The sequence below is a fragment of the Bubalus bubalis genome, chromosome 17, assembly GCF_019923935.1.
Source record: "Bubalus bubalis isolate 160015118507 breed Murrah chromosome 17, NDDB_SH_1, whole genome shotgun sequence".
Lineage (NCBI taxonomy): Eukaryota > Metazoa > Chordata > Mammalia > Artiodactyla > Bovidae > Bubalus > Bubalus bubalis.
Genome location: NC_059173.1, coordinates 8,959,179 through 8,976,124, shown reverse-complemented (window position 1 = coordinate 8,976,124; position 16,946 = coordinate 8,959,179). Strand labels below are relative to the sequence as shown.

The 16,946-nt window shown below is 51.9% G+C and overlaps 1 protein-coding gene across 4 annotated transcripts in view; it reads left to right on the top strand.

Moving 5' to 3' along the window:
* The window catches only part of KCTD10 (potassium channel tetramerization domain containing 10), a 42,387-nt gene that overhangs the window by 8,847 nt on the left and 16,594 nt on the right, over nucleotides 1-16,946 (top strand). For 3 of the 4 annotated variants that reach the window (XM_044930045.2, XM_006044830.4, XM_006044832.4), the window contains 5 exons: nucleotides 3,207-3,420; nucleotides 9,718-9,887; nucleotides 12,926-13,015; nucleotides 13,342-13,394; nucleotides 14,687-14,882. In XM_044930045.2, coding sequence (XP_044785980.1) covers nucleotides 3,213-3,420; nucleotides 9,718-9,887; nucleotides 12,926-13,015; nucleotides 13,342-13,394; nucleotides 14,687-14,882 — 717 coding nt within the window. In that variant the 5' untranslated portion in view covers nucleotides 3,207-3,212. The remainder of the gene's footprint in view (nucleotides 1-3,206; nucleotides 3,421-9,717; nucleotides 9,888-12,925; nucleotides 13,016-13,341; nucleotides 13,395-14,686; nucleotides 14,883-16,946) is intronic. The other variant, XM_006044831.4, reaches the window with a different exon arrangement.

The window sequence follows — 16,946 nt, the reverse complement described above, 5'->3', positions numbered from 1 at the left end:
GGAGACTCTGGCTGGCGGTGGGTGAGTTTGGGGAGAAATCAGGGAAGTGGGGCTTCACTTCGTGTTGAATGCTGTCAGGAAATAGGGCTAATTCTGTGGTTGGGTCTCCGTAATTCCTCCCTTTAAGGTGGGAAGGATGGAATGGGGCTTGGGCTCTTAATTGGGAAAGAAGCAGCCCTGGCTCCTACTGGTCATTTTTTGGGACAGTGTTTTTGTCCGTGTTCAGACATGATCACGGAGAGGCCTTGCTTGGATCTTGATCCGTCTGCCACCAGGTGGCCTTGTCTGGTGGTGATGGGCTGCAGGCAGCCCAGAGCCTCAGCGTGCAGGCCAGGCAGCTGCTGGCCGTCAGGGGCTGCCTTCTCAGCCCCGAACCACAGGTTCAGTAAAGACTCAGCCACTCTCGGACACTTCTCCAGCTGTAGAATTTCACCTACCCAAAAAAGTTTTCTACTGGGAGTTGGGATTAGCTGATGTAAACTATTACATCAGTTCAGTTGTTCATTTGTGTCCGACTCTTTGCCACCCCATGGACTGCAGCAAACCAGGCTTCCCTGTCCATCACCAACTCCCGGAGTTTGCTCAAACTCATGTCCATCGAGTCAGTGATGCCATCCAACCATCTCACCCTCTGTCATCCCCTTCTCCTTCTGTAGTCTTTCTCAGCATCAGGGTCTTTTCCAATGAGTCAGCTCTTCGCATCAGGTGGCCAAAGTATTGGAGTTTCAGCTTCAGTCCTTCCAATGAATGTTCAGGACTGATTTTCTTTAGGATGGACTGTTTTGATCTCCTTGCAGTCCAAGGGACTCTCAAGAGTCTTCTCCAGCACCGCAGTTCAAAAGCATCAATTCGACATTCAGCTTTCTTTATGGTCCAACTCTCACATTCATATGTGATTACTGGAAAAACCATGGCTTTGACTATGTAGACCTTTGTCGGCAAAGTAATGTCTCTGCTTTTTAATATGCTGTCCAGGTTTGTCATAGCTTTTCTTTCCAAGGAGCAAGCATCTCTTAATTTCATGGCTGCAGTCACCATCTGCAGTGATTTTGGAGCCCAAGAAAATAAAGTCTGTCACGGTTTCCATTGTTTTCCCCATCTGTTTACCACGAACTGATGGGACTGGATGCCACGATCTTTGTTTTTTGAATGTTGAGTTTTAAGCCAGCTTTTTCGCTCTCTTTCACTTTCATCAAGAGGGTGTTTAGTTCTCTTCATTTTCTGCCATAAGGGTGGTGTCATCTGCATATCTGAGGTTATTGATATTTCTCCTGGCAATCTTGAATCCAGCCTGTGCTTCATCCAGCCCAGCATTTTGCATGATGTACTCTGCATATAAGTTAAATAAGCAGGGTGACAATATACAGCCTTGATGTACTCCTTTCCCGATTTGGAACCAGACTGTTGTTCGATGTCTGGTTCTAACTGTAGCTTTTTGACTTGCATACGGATTTCTCAGGAGGCAGGTAAGGTGTTCTGGTATTCCCATCTCTTCAAGAATTTTCCCGTTTGTTGCGATCCACATAGTCACAGTTTTTAGCGTAATCAGTGAAGCAGAAGTAGATATTTTTCTGAAATTTCTCCTGCGAGCAGATGTTGGCAATTTGATTGCTGGTTCCTCTGCTTTTTCTAAATCTAGCTTGACCATCTGGAAGTTCTCAGTTCATGTACTGTTGAAGCCTGGTTTGGAGAATTTTGAGCATTACTTTCTAGCATGTGAGATGAGTGCAGTTGTGCAGTAGTTTGAGCATTCTTTGGCATTGCCTTTCTTTGGGATTGGAACGAAAACTGGCCTTTTCCAGTCCTGTGGCCCCTGGTGACTTCTCCAAATTTGCTGGCATATTGAGTGCAGCTCTTTCACAATATCTTCTTTTAGGATTTGAAATAGCTCAGCTGAAATTCCATCACTTCCATGAGCTCTGTTTGTAGTGATGCTTCATAAGGCCACTTGACTATTACATAGAGGCTGGATAAGCAACATGGTCTTACTGTAGCGCACAGGGAACCGCAGTGAAAAGAATATTAAAATGTGTGTGTGTGTGTATAACCGAGTTAGTGCTGTGCTGCAGAGATTGGCACAACATTGTAAATCAACTGTAGTTCAATAGAAATGAAATTAAATTTTATATACAGTTTGGCGTTACACGCGCGCCAGGTTCCAGTCTCCCGTCATCTGTCTGCTGCGATCAGAAGTGGCATCCGCTTCTACGACTTGGGATGCACACGGTCGCCAGCAGGGCTCTTAGTGACTCGGTGCATCTTGCTGTCTGGGGCGACGCTGGTGCAGGAAGCCTCTAATTTTGCAGTAACTGGGTTCACCGCATCTTTATGTCTTTCATTGAGTCCTGGGAAACACTTTTTCCTTGGAGGGGAATGGTAGTTTAGATCACACTCAGTTTCTTCCAAGCTTGTTTCATGGGTAATTCAGCTGAAAGGTGTCACTTTCAGCTGTTGTGTGGTGAGTGGCAACAAGGGGACAGAGTCCCAGGTAGCGCTTCAGGATACAGCCAGGGTGTCCCTTTAGTTACATCGGCAGTAGACACCAAGGAACTCCTTGTAATGCAGGACTCGGTGGTAAATGCAAATCTGCAGGGTCAACAGGTGAAGCCGGTGTGTGAGCCCAGCTGTCTGTGTGGAGTTTGGGGCCAGTTGGGGGTTGCATACGCGTGCCTACAGGGCAGCCGGCACCCCAGCTCACACCATGTGTTCCCCTGCTGGCCTAGATGGTCTCTGATTTTTGTTGTTGTTGTTACGCTGGGTCTTTGTTGCTGTGCGGGCTGTTCTCTAGTTGTGGCAAGCAGGGCCTACTCTAGTTGCCGTGTGCAGCCTTCTCACTGCGGTGGCTTCTCTTTGCAGAGCACAGGCTCTAGGCTTGCGGGCTCAGTCACTGCTGCTCCCAGGCTTAGTTGCTCCATGGCATGTGGGATCCTCCTGGCTTAGGGATCAAACCTGCGTGTCTTGCGTTGACAGGCAGATTCTTTACCCCGGAGCCACCAGAGAAGGCCTGGCCTCTGAAGCCAGAAATCCAGGTTTTCCTCTGAACTCTTCCTGAGCTGTGAAGACCGGGAGTGAACTTTGTTCTCAGTGCAGGACACACTAGGACTAAGTAGGACTTATCTGGAGGCCAGCTACAGCCCACTGGTTGAGGAAAGGAAATCAGGCCTGGTGCCCTGACCCTGCTGACCCTGAGTCTTGTCCCTGGGCAGGAAGAGATGTCAGGAGAAAGTGTGGTGAGCTCAGCGGTGCCAGCGGCTGCGACCCGCACCACTTCCTTCAAGGGCACGAGCCCCAGCTCCAAGTACGTGAAGCTGAACGTGGGTGGAGCCCTCTACTACACCACCATGCAGACGCTGACCAAGCAGGACACCATGCTGAAGGCCATGTTCAGCGGGCGCATGGAGGTGCTCACGGACAGTGAAGGTAAGCCCAGGGTCCCGGGCTGGGGCTGTGCTTCTGGTCGAGGGCTTCCTTCCAGTTCAGAAAAGCAACACAAAACCGGCTCGGGTTTCCTGTTGTGCTCAGTGTTACCAGACGTGGAGGGAGCCTTGAGTGTGAGTAATGGAGACCACATCTATTCAGGGTGTGGTCAAGGAGGGCTTCCCTGAGGAGGTGACACCTAAGCTGAGACCTGAAGATGACTGAGTTGGCCCGGGGGGAAGTGGGTGGGGTCATAGTCTCCACTTAGCTGTTGGCTTGCATTGTGACTTTGAGAATGTCATTTCCCCGCCCCCAGGCCTCAGCTCTGTGCAGCGGACACTGGACTGGCTCCCCTGGTTGGCTCCCTTCTCATTCTCTCCGTGAAGATCCTGTGATCTCAGAGTGAGACTCAGGTGTGACCGAGGCAGGAGTGTCTGCTCGGGACCCTTGCCCTCCTAGGCTGGGGCCTGTTGAGGACTCACAGACCTGATCTGGGGTTGCAGCTCCCGTTCTCGTGTCTGGTAACCCTCATCAAGTTGTTTAATCTGTTGACATCTCATTTCTCCATCTGCTAAATGGGCACAGTGGCACCTACTCCCTGGGGCTGTTGGTCCATAGGAAGTGTTCAGTATATGTGCATTCAGTGTGTGGGTTTTTTGTTTTCGTGGAAAGTCCTGTTAATACAAGATGAAGAATTGCTTCCAGTGGTCCTACTTCCAACCCACCGGGAACGCTCAGAACCCTGAAAGAGAGAGCATCCTTCTCTGACCGGGTTTATGGGGCAAGGTGGCATGTGGTTGAAAGATGGCCCCATCTTTCATTGCTTGTCCTGAGCTTGCTTGAGACCAGGCCACAGCCTGGCTTGACCTTACCTTCCCTGTTTCTGAGGCTGGCATCTGTGCTGACGCCCTGCCTCTCTGGGGATGGTAGTGCCTGGGAGAGGGGCGAGTTTTGACCCTTGGTGGGATTGGGGGCCCTGGGCCCGGTGTGCACATCATGTTCTCAGATCCTAAGAGTGCACCCTTGGGCTGTCCACCAGTGGATGCGTCTCCCTGTGTCCTGGAGAAGCCAGTCTGCGGGGCCTGACGTCCCACTTCCCTGGGCTCCCAGTGACCTTGGGTTTCTGGCCCAGCAGCAGCAGACGAGTGAGGCCAGAGCCCCAGAGCTGCCTCCGCACCGCACCCAGAAGTCTGCGCCAAGCTTCTTAGGAGTGGGAGGGTCCCCTCTGCTGGGCCACACCCAGCATCGCGGGAGTGTTTGTGGAAATCAAGACAATAGCGCCCCAGCTGCCTAAGGAAACAGACCTTATCTGAGAGCCCAGGATCGCTGTGGCTTTACTTCCGCCCTGCCCAGTCCTTGGCAGGGCTCAGGAAAAGCGCCCAAGTTGCTTTAGAAGCAAAGTGGGAGCCTCATTTCCCTGAAGGGCCCTCGCCTTTGGTGGCCTGATGTCATGTCACAAAGGAGATGCAGTCCGGGGGCTTTCCCGCCCCCAGCTGGGAGACTCCCGGGAGTGGAAGCAGCAGGCCTGCGTGGGCTTCTCAACAGCTGCCGGACTGTGTGCTTGCCTGGGGCTTCCTGGAAAGCCCAGCGTCCCCAGGGAAGGAGTATGGTTTTTGGATATGCCAAACCACAACTGTTTTCACTTCAGGGGAGCGCCAGCCCCCTTCGAGCCATTAGGAAAAGCTCACAGTGTGGCCTTTTGGGGGCTTTGTTACATTTAAGTCTCACCCTAACCCTTTAAGGGGTGGCTGCTGCTGTTACGGATCAGTGAGAAATCCACTCCCTGATGGCTCAGATGGTAAAGAATCTGTCTGCAGTGTGGGGAACCTGGGTTTGATCCCTGGGTTGGGAAGATGATCTGGAGAAAGGCATGGCAACCCACTCCAGTGTTCTTGCTTGGAGAATCTCATGGACAGAGGAGCCTGGTGGGCACAGTCCATGGGGTTGCAAAGAGTCAGACACGACTGAGCAGCTGACACACAGGCACATCTCAGAGAGGTGAAGGCTTTTTCAAAAGATATAGAGCTGGAAACCAGGACACTACTGAAGGCAGAACTGGCTAGCTCTTACTATCTGCTTTGTGTGGTTTGGTGTGGGCTCAGCCCTCAGGCCGGGGCGCCCGAGTATGGCAGCCTTGTGGCCCAACCACCAGCTTAGAACTGAAGCCCTTTCAGGCCTGGACGTCAGGCTGGGTGTCTGGTCCTCCAGCCACACTGTGCTGGCAGAGCAATCCTGTTGGCCCCTGGGGAAACACTGCACAGCCACACCCATGGCCTGAGCACCTGTGGCCTGAGCACGCCCTCAAATCTGCAAAACAGGGTAGGCTTTCTGCATCTCACAGCGTCATCCTGGCCTTTAGGTGGGAAGGCTGTCAGCTACAGTGAAGTGTGCCACAAACAGGTGGGCGAAACCAGCAGGACAGCTTTCTGGTTACGGAACAAGGGCCCTGAAGGCCCCAAACTGTGTGCATTGTGTTGATAGAAATCTCCACAGGATGCCTGAGAAGCTGGTGGCTTCTGGAGAGGGGACCCGGGGTCCTGGGTGGTGGCAGACTCTCTCGCACTCCACGCCCTTCTGCCTGTCTGAATTGTATATCACGTGGGTTGGGAAGATCCCCTGGAGGAGGGCATGGCAACCCATTCTAGTTTTCTTGCCTGGAGAAGCCCATGGGCAGAGGAGCCTGGAAGGCTGCGGTCCATAGGGTTGCACCAAGTCGGACACAAATGTGACTGAGCACAGCACAAAGTGTCAGTAGGGACTTCCTTGGTGGTCTGATTGTTAAAGGTCCACCTTCCAGTGCTGGGGACAGGGGTTCAACGTCCTGATCAGGGAGCTAAGATCCCACATGCCACAGGGCAGCTAAGACCACGCCGCAATAGGAGAAGCCCACAAGCCACATCTAGAGAGAAAGCTTGTGTGCTGCAATGAAGGCCCAGTGCAGCCAAAAAACCCCCAAAGTGTCAGGAGCGCCGAGGCAGAGAAACCCTGCCCTGGAGATCCTGATTCAGGAAGGAGGCCGCCTCCAAGAGTCTGAGTTTGTAACAGGGGCTCAAGTACCTAGGCAAGTTTGGGGCCATAAAGATCTCCCTTAGTATGGCAAAGGAGAGGTCGGTGAAAGCTTCCTGGAGGAGGTGGGGGAGGGAAGAAGAGAGGAAGAATGTGGTCTGCTGCCCCCGACCCTAAGTGGAGCCTTCTCCCAGGTTCCCTGCAAGCCATGCAGACCACTGTCCCCGGGGCTGGAACACGCCGTCTCCAGTCACGAGGACCTGTATACAGGGCTCAGTGTCAGAGACCTGGTTTGAGTGCTGCCGATAGACCCGGCATTGTGCTCTGTGGCTCCAGTACATTCTCTCGCCTTTATGCCAGCGCAGGGAGGCACCATTTTAGAACGGGAAACTGCCGGACCGAGAGGTTCAGTGAAATGCCGATGTCATCCAGCAGGCAAGCGTGGAGCTGGGTTTCCAGCAGAGACCCACGCTGGGTACATCTCTCAGCCCGTCCGTCCGAGAGCCTCTGGGTCTCGGACAGCGCCCCTCACCCTTCAGCCCTGCCCAAGGGGCTGGGGGACTCCAGGTCATCCTGACATAGCTTGTCTACACGTTAGCGACCAGAGCTGACCGTTTGAAAGGGATCGATTCCTGCTCTGAAAGCAGCAAAAATATTTTTGAAGTCAAAACGCTAATTGAAACCTCATGGAGAGCGCGCCTGGCTCTCTTTTTTTTCCCTTATTTGTCCAAAGTATGATTCCTTTGCCACAAGCATTTCCTGGCGGCATTCTTGAGCCAGAGCCCAGTGTCATGGTCCGCCTGTTGGTTTATGGAGACTCTGGAGTGTCACTCGGGTAATTGATTTCAGGGGCCCTTGCTCTTAGCTGCCGAGTCGTCCACTCAGTGAAGGCAAGGGAAGAGGTTTTCTTCCCGGAGCAACTGAGTGGAACTGGTTGCCATTTCTCCCAAAATCCGAGGTTCCGCGTGGCTCCTCAGTTCTGTACGATGAAAGGAGTCTTCCAACGAGTTTCTCGCTTGTTCTCTGTGGCTTAGTGCTGCCTCCCCAACTAGGGGATGTCCCTGAGCCTCTCTGAGCCTCTCTCTTATCTATAGAAAATGTAGGAGAGAGAGCATCTCTCATCAAAAACTGGTGGGAAGGTAATCCGGCCTTACCGTACCATGTCAGCTCATTGGAAGGGGGCACTTGATCCACAGTAACAGAGGTCACAAGCTAGTGGCCTGCAGGCCCGGCTCTGGCTGCCCTGTGGTGGGTTAATGGCAGGTTTACAGCTAGTTTTGTTGTTCAGTCACTGAGTCATGTCCGAACTCTTTGAGACCCCAGGGATTGCAGCACACCAGGTTCCTTGTCCTTCAATGTCTCCCAGAGTTGGCTCTAACTCACGTCCATTGAGTCACTGATGTCATCTGACCATCTCATCCTCTGCTGCCCCCTTCTGCTCTTGTCCTCAGTCTTTCCCAGCATCAGGATCTTTTCCAGTTCTTCAGTTTACTAAAAATCAGGAGATTTCACAGGGAAATCTGCATTTTTGGCTTCTCCTGGAGTATTGGGCCTCTCTGCCACACTTTGGCTGGAGTGGGAGGAGCTCCCTTTGGAGAGCGGGGCCTGTGCTCTGAGTGGCCCTGCCCATACACACTCAGTGGTCCTGTTTGCTCAAGGATCTGAGCTGCGGGACGGACGCTGAGCCTGTACTGTGTTGTCTCCACTGGAGAAAGGAGTGGTAGCATCAGCGGGCACCGTCAAGATGACAGGACTCGCCACCCCGCGAAGACCTCATCCTTCCTCGGATCCAGGCCCCCACCTTTGATTTGCATTTGCTGAGACTGCAGATAAACTTCTCACTGTGCTCAGGAAACCAGAGCCTGTGACCAACCTGTAACCAAAGGCCTGGGAGCCGTGGACTGAGGAGTAGTTGTCTCGGGAAGCATGGAAATGGCCTTGTCAGCATTCCTGGTGATGGTGATAGGCACCACCCAATTCGTGTGCTAGAGTACCTGCGCACCCTTGGTGGTGCTGGATTCGGGGCACGTGGGCCGACTTGCCACTCCGGGTGTGAAAAGGTGCCTTGGCTGATCTTGGCCTTCGTTGACCTCTGCTGATCCAGGGCCTGGGTCTGAGGAGGACTCGGGGAGGACATAGTGGTCTCAGGAGTGGAAACCTGGCGCTTTTCCCAGACTGAGAGCAAGCAGAGGCAGAGTGTGACTGATTGCTGTGTAAACCTCCCAACTGCCCTTCCCCTGCAGCATGCAGCAGGAGACGGGGGGGCCCCCTTCCTGGGGTGATGCCACGGGTTGGGAAGGCCCGGACCCCTCCATCTGTCTGGCTTCACATTTTGTCTCGAGGCGTGCTTGGTCTTACTTCCCTTTCTGGTACCTCCTCCTCTTCCCAGGCTCTCGTCCGCTTTCCCCCTCCCAATAGCATGTACGTTTCAGCCGAGGAATCCTGAGAAGCATGGCTTTCTAGTGGAGGAAAAGCGGGCACTGCAGGCCAGTGTGGGATTGGAGACTGGAGAGGATGTTGATAAGCGGGAGGGCTTGCCTTGTCCTGCCCCTACCCCCAAGGCACAGTTTTGTACCATGCCTGCTTCCGGTCAGCAGCTGGGAGCCGTTTCCATTTCTCATAAATGCCAGCGCCGTCTCCCTAGGTCAGGCGGAACCACTCGAGGGCAGGGTCTGTCTGGTCACCACCGTGTATCAGGTCCCTAAACGCCTTGTGTGGGGTCACGGATGGAATTTCTTCTGGTGGTGCTGGTGAGTGCCTGGGGCGCACCCTTGGGAGCCAGATGTCACGGCCTGTGGGCAGCGAGCCTTCTGCTTCCTTAGAAATGGCTCTGCTGTGTGGGAGTCTGAAAAAAGTATTGTTGAAAAAGAAGGAGTGGATGTTTTCACCCCAGAAGCCTTCCCACCATCCATGGGTTGTGGTCGTTGGGACCCTATTTTTATCCAGATGTGGGGCATTAGGCCCTCTTGGGATGCACTTGACAAAGGGATTTTTGAGGCAACTTAGAAACACACTTTCAGGATGCAGGGGCCCTGCACCTGGAAGAGCCCAAGACCAGTGAGTCCGGGTGCGGTGTCTGCTGCCAGCAGGGCTGGGAGGCCGTGGCGGTGCTGCTAGGCAGGGCCTCCATCAGCCCTTTGCTGGGAGCCAGGCGGGTGAGGCCGCTGCCTTCTCCGTGGTCCTGCTGCTCCTGGAAGGTGGACGGAACCAAGAGCCACCTCATTCCCCTCAGGACCTTCCAGGAAAGGCACGCCCAGGTGGCGAACCCCTCTTTCCTGCCTCCTCCCACCGCAGGCTGGATCCTCATTGACCGGTGTGGCAAGCACTTTGGTACGATACTCAACTACCTTCGCGACGGGGCGGTCCCCTTGCCCGAGAGCCGTCGGGAGATCGAGGAGCTGCTGGCAGAAGCCAAGTACTACCTGGTCCAGGGCCTGGTGGAAGAGTGCCAGGCCGCCCTGCAAGTAGGTGTCCCCTCGGCCGGGGCCACCCGCCTCCGGTTCCCCTCTCTGCGGAGGAGGGCAGTTCCTCCCTCACTGAGCTGCTATGCGAGTTAATGAGTTGACCTTGGGGCTGCTCCCCTCTGGCCAGCTTGACCCCTGAGAGGCTTACCTGGGACGCCCGGCCCACCTGATTGCTCTCCAGCGTATTTTAGCCCCCATGGTTTCGGGTCCTCTCCTGTGTACATTGCAGCCCTTCGGTACCCAGCTATGGGGTATACAACTTGATTTGTTTTCTGGTCCCTTCTGGGGACTTACCCATGAGTCATTGTTGAGAGTCCACCATAATCTCTGCAGACAGATACCCCTCACTCCTCAGCTGGACCTGGGGCAAGACCACTGGGATCAAGTCTGCTGCTAAGTCGCTTCAGTCGTGTCCGACTCTGTGCGACCTCGTAGACGGCAGCCCACGAGGCTCCCCCATCCCTGGGATTCTCCAGGCAAGAACACTGGAGTGGGTTGCCATTTCCTTCTCCAATGCATGAAAGCGAAAAGTGAAAGTGAAGTCGCTCAGTCGTGTCTGACCCTCAGTGACCCCATGGACTGCAGCCTTCCAGGCAAGAGTACTGGAGTGGGGTGCCATCAAGTCTAGGGAGAGTAAAATCCCTGCAGAACTAGAGTGCCTCTTGATGGGGCCAGCAGCTGTGAACACGTGGCAGAGAATCAGAAGAGTCCCTGTAGGTTGGCAGAGGCATCGGATCTGTATTCGTGAGGCTCACGTTTGCGCCTCTCCCAGCCGCCTGTCCGCGTGACTCCCCGTGGAGGCAGCCCCGTCACGCCTGTCTGCCCGAGGAACTGTTAGCTTGCACATACCACCTCCCCTGAGAGTCTGTGAACTCACTGTACGTCTAATGGAAGGTTGAAGTCTTTACTGTGTTCTTTGAATTTCGTGTTTATGTTTATTAAAGTAATGCAGGTCAAGCATTTACAAAGGCAAGTCAGGACTGTAGGCAAGGTTGATGTCTAAACCACTACCATATGCCCTCTACCCCCTCCCACCCTGAAGCAGCCTCTTCTGATTCTTCCAGCAGTTGTTTTTTCCCATATTTCTTACATTGACATTTATTGATTGTCCGTTTTCAGCATTATCCACTGACATTTCTATAGAAAGTGGAAAGTTAGCTCATGCACCACCCCAAACCACTACCAAACTTGCATGCATGTATTCCTTCTCTCAATATCGTTTCTCAAAGTTCTGATTAAACTGGTACTCAGAGCTCACAGCGAGTCATATGAATATTGTTAACAGTTGAGCCATAGAGTATACAGTGATTATTTCCTTTCTCTCAAAACTTTTCAGTTTGCCAGAATTAGTCGTTGCTTCATTGTTTTTTGTTGGCTTGGTTTTCTAAGCACACAATTCGAATGTAGCCCCAAGTTCTCAGAAACCACAGTCTCCTTTTGGTCTGCTCAGACGCATCAGGGAATCTGTTTCGCCTTCGTCTTAGAGACTCGCCGTCCGGTTCCTTTTTGTGGTTTCTGTTAGTCTGAGATTAAACCTCAGGGGCCTGGCCGCCTAGTTTCTGTCACTTTTATTGTTTTGTTTTCTCAGACAGTTGTATCTTTTCAAGGCTTCTGTTGAGTTTTTCGTTTCTGCTCTCATATTTCTGACTCCCAAGAGCCCTTTCTTGTTCTCCGCATGCTCTTAATGTGGCACGCCAGCCTTGTTTCATAGGATGTGATACTCTTGTCATTCCCATCTTACTATTGGAAGTTTCCTTTCTGCTGCCTTCATCGTGTGGCTCCTCCTCTTACTTGTTCTCTTTGTCTTGGTTTCAGTCTCATATTTCAGAGGCTTTCTGAATCTAATCTGATGGTCCTTGGTCTGTTGAAATTTAAGCTCTGAAAAAACTGTAGGTATTGGTTTTTGTTGTTCCGTGGGCTTCAGTGGCGAATGATAAGACTGACTTCTTCAGTGGGAACTCTCAACGTCAGAATCTATGAACGCTTCTTCTGGACAGGTGGTTCTCGTAGAAGTGTCCTCCCCTCTCTAGCCTGGTTGGTATGAGCCTGACTGGCTGCCTTTTGGGATCTGAGCAGAAGGGGTAGGTATCACCATTGAGTGTATAGATCATTCACTGAATCCCCCCTTTTCAGAATGGCAAGTCAGCCTTGTCCTCTCCTGTACAAACTTCTCCAGGAAAGTGGACTTTTCTCCTGCCAGGCTGGGGTAGGGCATCCATCTGGGGTCTCACCAGTGCTTCTGCCAACAAGCAGGCAGTCCTCAAGTCCTGCTGTCAGCCCACCAGCCTTCAGAGCTGTTCTGGGAAATCTCCCAGACTCTTTCAGCTGGCTTGGCTTGCAGCTTTCCCCTTCTGCTTGGTCATCACTCATCTGAGGCCTGCTTTCCAGCCTCGAATTCGTGACATCTCTTGCCTGCTGGCCGTACTTCTCCTATTCCTTTTCTCCTTATGGGCTTATACCTTTTCATTTCTCTACAGTCATTGCAGTGGAGTTTGTAGGAGTTTTGATGCAATCATTTCATCTGCCTTGTTTAGGGTTTATTTTTGAGTGGCTTCTGGGCTATAAGAGGACTTCCTTGGTGGCACAGATGCTAAAGCGTCTGCCTACAATGCAGGAGACCCAGGTTCGATCCCTGGGTCGGGAAGATCCCCTGGAGAAGGAAATGGCAACCCACTCCAGTACTATTGCCTGGAAAATCCCATGGATGGAGGATCCTGGTAGGCTACAATCCATGGGGTCGCAAAGAGTTGGACACGACTGAGCAGCTTCACTTTCTTTTCACTTTCACTGGGCTATGAAAAAATGCTATCATAGTTAGTATTTACAGAACACTCTGGCATGTAAGACTCCTGGCCAAAGAGCAGGTTCATTGGAGAACTCCACTCTTGATCGTCGCCCAGCTTATAAGATCGTCCTCCTCTCTTCGCAGCCGTGGCTGCCCTATCTCCTCTCACCAGAACCTGTCTTTGCCTGGCAGGCCAGCTTAAACAATCAAATGCTGGGCAGGCCTCCCAGGCTGAAAGTATGTTTTGTTCCAGCAGAACAAAGATACTTACGAGCCATTCTGCAAAGTTCCCGTCATTACGTCATCCAAGGAAGAACAGAAACTTATAGCGACGTCAAATAAGGTATGTTGGAGGCACCCTTGTGGCATTTCTTTTGCTACTGAAATGGTGGGGATTCTTCTGAATAAGTTTTGAAATATGTGTAAAATTGCTTGCACAAGGTCTGAGACGGGGTCAAGAATGGGAGCCTGCAGCTCACCTTGTGTTGCCCCTGGTGTTGGGGTCATGCCGTCTCCGTCTCAGCCCCTCCCCACCCCGCAGGCTACGCTTACCTGCCTCTTCAGGCTGGTGGCAGGGCCCCAGCTCCAAGGGAAGCCAGTGGTTCTCTGTACCTGCACTCCCAAGTAACTCTCTTCTTTCTGTTTTTTTTTCCCTAAAACAACCCACAGCCAGCTGTGAAGTTGCTCTACAACAGAAGTAACAACAAATACTCGTATACTAGGTAAGGTGTTGGCCAGAAAAGACCTCTGTACTCATGCCTGCCAGACCCAGCTCCCTGCCCCCACATTCCCTTCAGTTGAAAACACACGTTCCCTTTCTGCACCTCTAGAGTGCCCTGCTGGATAGATAGTTATGAAATCTAATTCCCACACACTGTAAAATTCACCCTTTTAAAAATACACAGCTCAGTGCTTCTTACTATGTTCACAGAGTTGTGTACCCATCACCATGTACCTCATTTTAAGCCATTATCATCATCCCAGAAGGAAACCTGGACCCGTTATCTGTCACTCCCCGTATTGCTCCTCCCTCCTACCTCCCCCAGCCCTAGGCAGCCACTGCTGTGTGTTCTATTTCTGTGGATCTGCCTACACTGGACACTTCATGTAGATAGAATCAGGCAGTACGTTGTTTTTTGTGTCTGGCTTCTTTCGCTCAGCATAATGTTTTCAAGGTTCATCCATGTTGTAGCATGAATCAGTACTTCATTCCTCTTTATGGCTGAATAATATTCCACCATCCAGACAGACCACATTGTTTCTCCATCCACCAGTTGTGGTTGGGCAGTTAGGGTTGTTTCCACCTTTTGGCTGTTAGGAATAACGCTGCTGTGGACGTGTGTGTGTGCACACACACATTTCCATTTCTCCTGGGTAGATACCTAGGAGTGGAATTGCTGGGTCACGCAGGAACTCCAGGTTTAATCATTTGAGGACCTGCCGGACTGTTCTCCACAGTGACTACTGCACCATTTTATGTTCCCACTAGCAATATATATGGGTTTCTAGGGAGCCGTTTGCCTCTTGGGAACGTGTGGCTCCAAATCAAGAATTACAGGAAGTAGGGTTGATGAAGTCAGTCAAGACCAGTACATGGACCCAGGATAAGCAGTCTCTTTTGGGCTGGTCGCTCAGCCTTTCACAGGGCTCCATGGAGCGTGCCTCTGTGTCCCCCACCTGCCGCCCGTGCCCGCAGGGCCCTGTGTTTTCAGCGTTTCATCCCTGGCTTTGGCACAGCAGGGCAGCCACTCGAGCACAGCCTTGGGGGCCAGAGCTGTCTTTTTGAGACTCAGCTCTGCCATTTATTAGTTTTTGACCTTGGGCAGCTCCCTGATTTCTCTGATCCTTGCTTTCCTTTGAGCGGTAGGGACTACCCTGCCGCCTTCTTGGGCTTCTTGTGAGGTTGGTAAGGGTTGGTGGCGATAAGGGGCCTGCATGTGGAAACACTGCCCCACCAGTGGTGGCCCGTAACAGCTGCAGGTGATCAGTTGCCTTATCACCTGCTCTTTTGCAGCAATTCTGACGACAATATGTTGAAAAACATCGAACTGTTTGATAAGCTGTCTCTGCGCTTTAATGGAAGGGTCCTGTTCATAAAGGACGTCATTGGGGACGAAATCTGCTGCTGGTCCTTCTACGGCCAGGGCCGCAAGATCGCCGAGGTCTGCTGCACCTCCATCGTCTACGCCACTGAGAAGAAGCAGACAAAGGTAAGGGCCTGCAGAGGGCAGTGCCAGGTGGCTGTGCTGAAATCCATATTCGTCCAACTTCCCTTTCCCTTGAGTCAAATCCACTGCAAGAGGCAAAGGCTCTAAAGATGTTTTCTGGACTCAACTCCTCACTGGTACTCACTATCTCTGGGGCCCTGGAAAGGTCCCAGTGTCGGCTTGGAAAAACAGCATGGCATTTCGTTTCAGACACCCAGCAAGGAGAGGCAGTCGCACTGCTGCTGGGTTCCTTTTCTGTGACTGGGATTCACACGGATCCTTGTCCCCACATGTACCCCATGTTTTCTCCTCTGCCGTTGGTGATCTGATACCACCTTCCCATCCTCCACGCGACATGGTTTCCCACCAGCCTGGCCACATCCATCTCGCTCATCAGGAGCAGTGCTCCCTCCAAGGTCTTGACCTTGGGCGTCTGGCTGTGACCTACTCCTTCCTTGTCGTCTGTCCTCCTCCCCACTGACCTGGGCAGCCCTCCGCCCTCACGGGGCTCACTGGGCACTCCTCCTGAACCCCGGGGGCTTCCTTCCCAGTGTGTGATTCCCTGACTGATCTGGACGCTGTGGACCCATTTTTATGTCATCCTCTGCAAGCCAGCGGGCCTGACTTTTCCGTTGGCCTCTGTCCCTGTGTTGTTCTGCAGAGCTCCATCATGCTGCAGTGTGGTTAGAGATCAGGTCCCCTGTTCACTGAAATTCACTCCCTTTACGTCTCTGCTTGCCTCCCTTCCTTATGTGCCTTTTCTCTTTTCTTCCCCCTTTCTTTTTTTTTTTTTTTGAAGTATAGTTGATTATACACTGTGGTATTAAATTATTCCTGTGTAGCAGAGTGACTTGGTTACACATACATATATTCTTTTTCATGTTCTTTTCCATTACAGTTTATCACAGGATACTGAATCTAGTTCCCTGTGCTTTCCAGTAGGATCTTGTTGTTTATCCGTCCTGTATATAATAGTTTACATCTGCTTATCCCAAACTCCTGATCCACCTGCCCATCTCCCACATGGCAACCACCAGTCGGTGCTTCAAGTCTGTGTTTCTGTTTCATAGATAGGTTCCCTTCTGCCATATTTTAGATTCTACATATAAGTGATATCAGGCTTCCCTGGTAGCTCAACTGGTAAAGAATTACAATGCAGGAGATCCTGGTTAGATACCTGGGTTGGGAAGCTCCCTGGAGAAGGGATAGGCTCCCCACTTCAGTATTTTTGGGCTTCTCTGGTAGCTCAGACGGTAAAGAATCCACCTGCAATGTGGAAGACCTGGGTTCAATCCCTGCTTTGGGAAGATCCACGGGAGGGAGGAAAGCACGGTAACCCATCCAATATTCTTGCCTGGAGAATTGCCGTGGACAGAGGTGCCTGGTGGGCTACAGTCCATGGCGTCACAAAGAGTCAGACACGACTGAGTGACTAATTACAGCCCAGCATAAGTGATACCATACTGTATTTGTTTTGCTCTTTCTGACTTTGCATAATATGATAATCTCTAATTGCCTCTTGTTCAGTTGCTAAGTTGGGTCCGACTCTTTGAACCCCATGAACTGCAGCACACCAGGCTTCCCTGTCTTTCACTGTCTCCTGGAGTTTGCTTAAACTCCTGTCCATTGAGTCAGTGATGCCATCCAGCCATGTCATCCTCCGTCTCCCCCTTCTCCTCCTGCGCTCAGTCTTGCCCAGCATCAAGGTCGTCTTCAGGGAGTCAGTTCTTTGTGTCAGGGGGCCAAAGTATTGGAGCTTCTGCTTGAGCATCAGTCCTTCCCATGAGTATTCAGGGTCGATTTTCTTTAGGATTGACTGGTTTGATCTTGCTGTCCAAGGGACTCGCAAGAATCTTCCTCAGCACCACAGTTCGAAAGTATCAATTCTTCGGCACTCAGCCGCCTTTATGGTTCCACTCTCACATCCGTACATGACTATTGGAAAAACCATAGCTTTGACTGTAGGAACCTTTGTTGGCAAAGTGATGTCTCTGCTTTTTAATATGCTGTCTTGGTTTGTCATAGCATTTCTTCCAAGGAGCAAGTGTCTTAATTTCATGGCTGCAG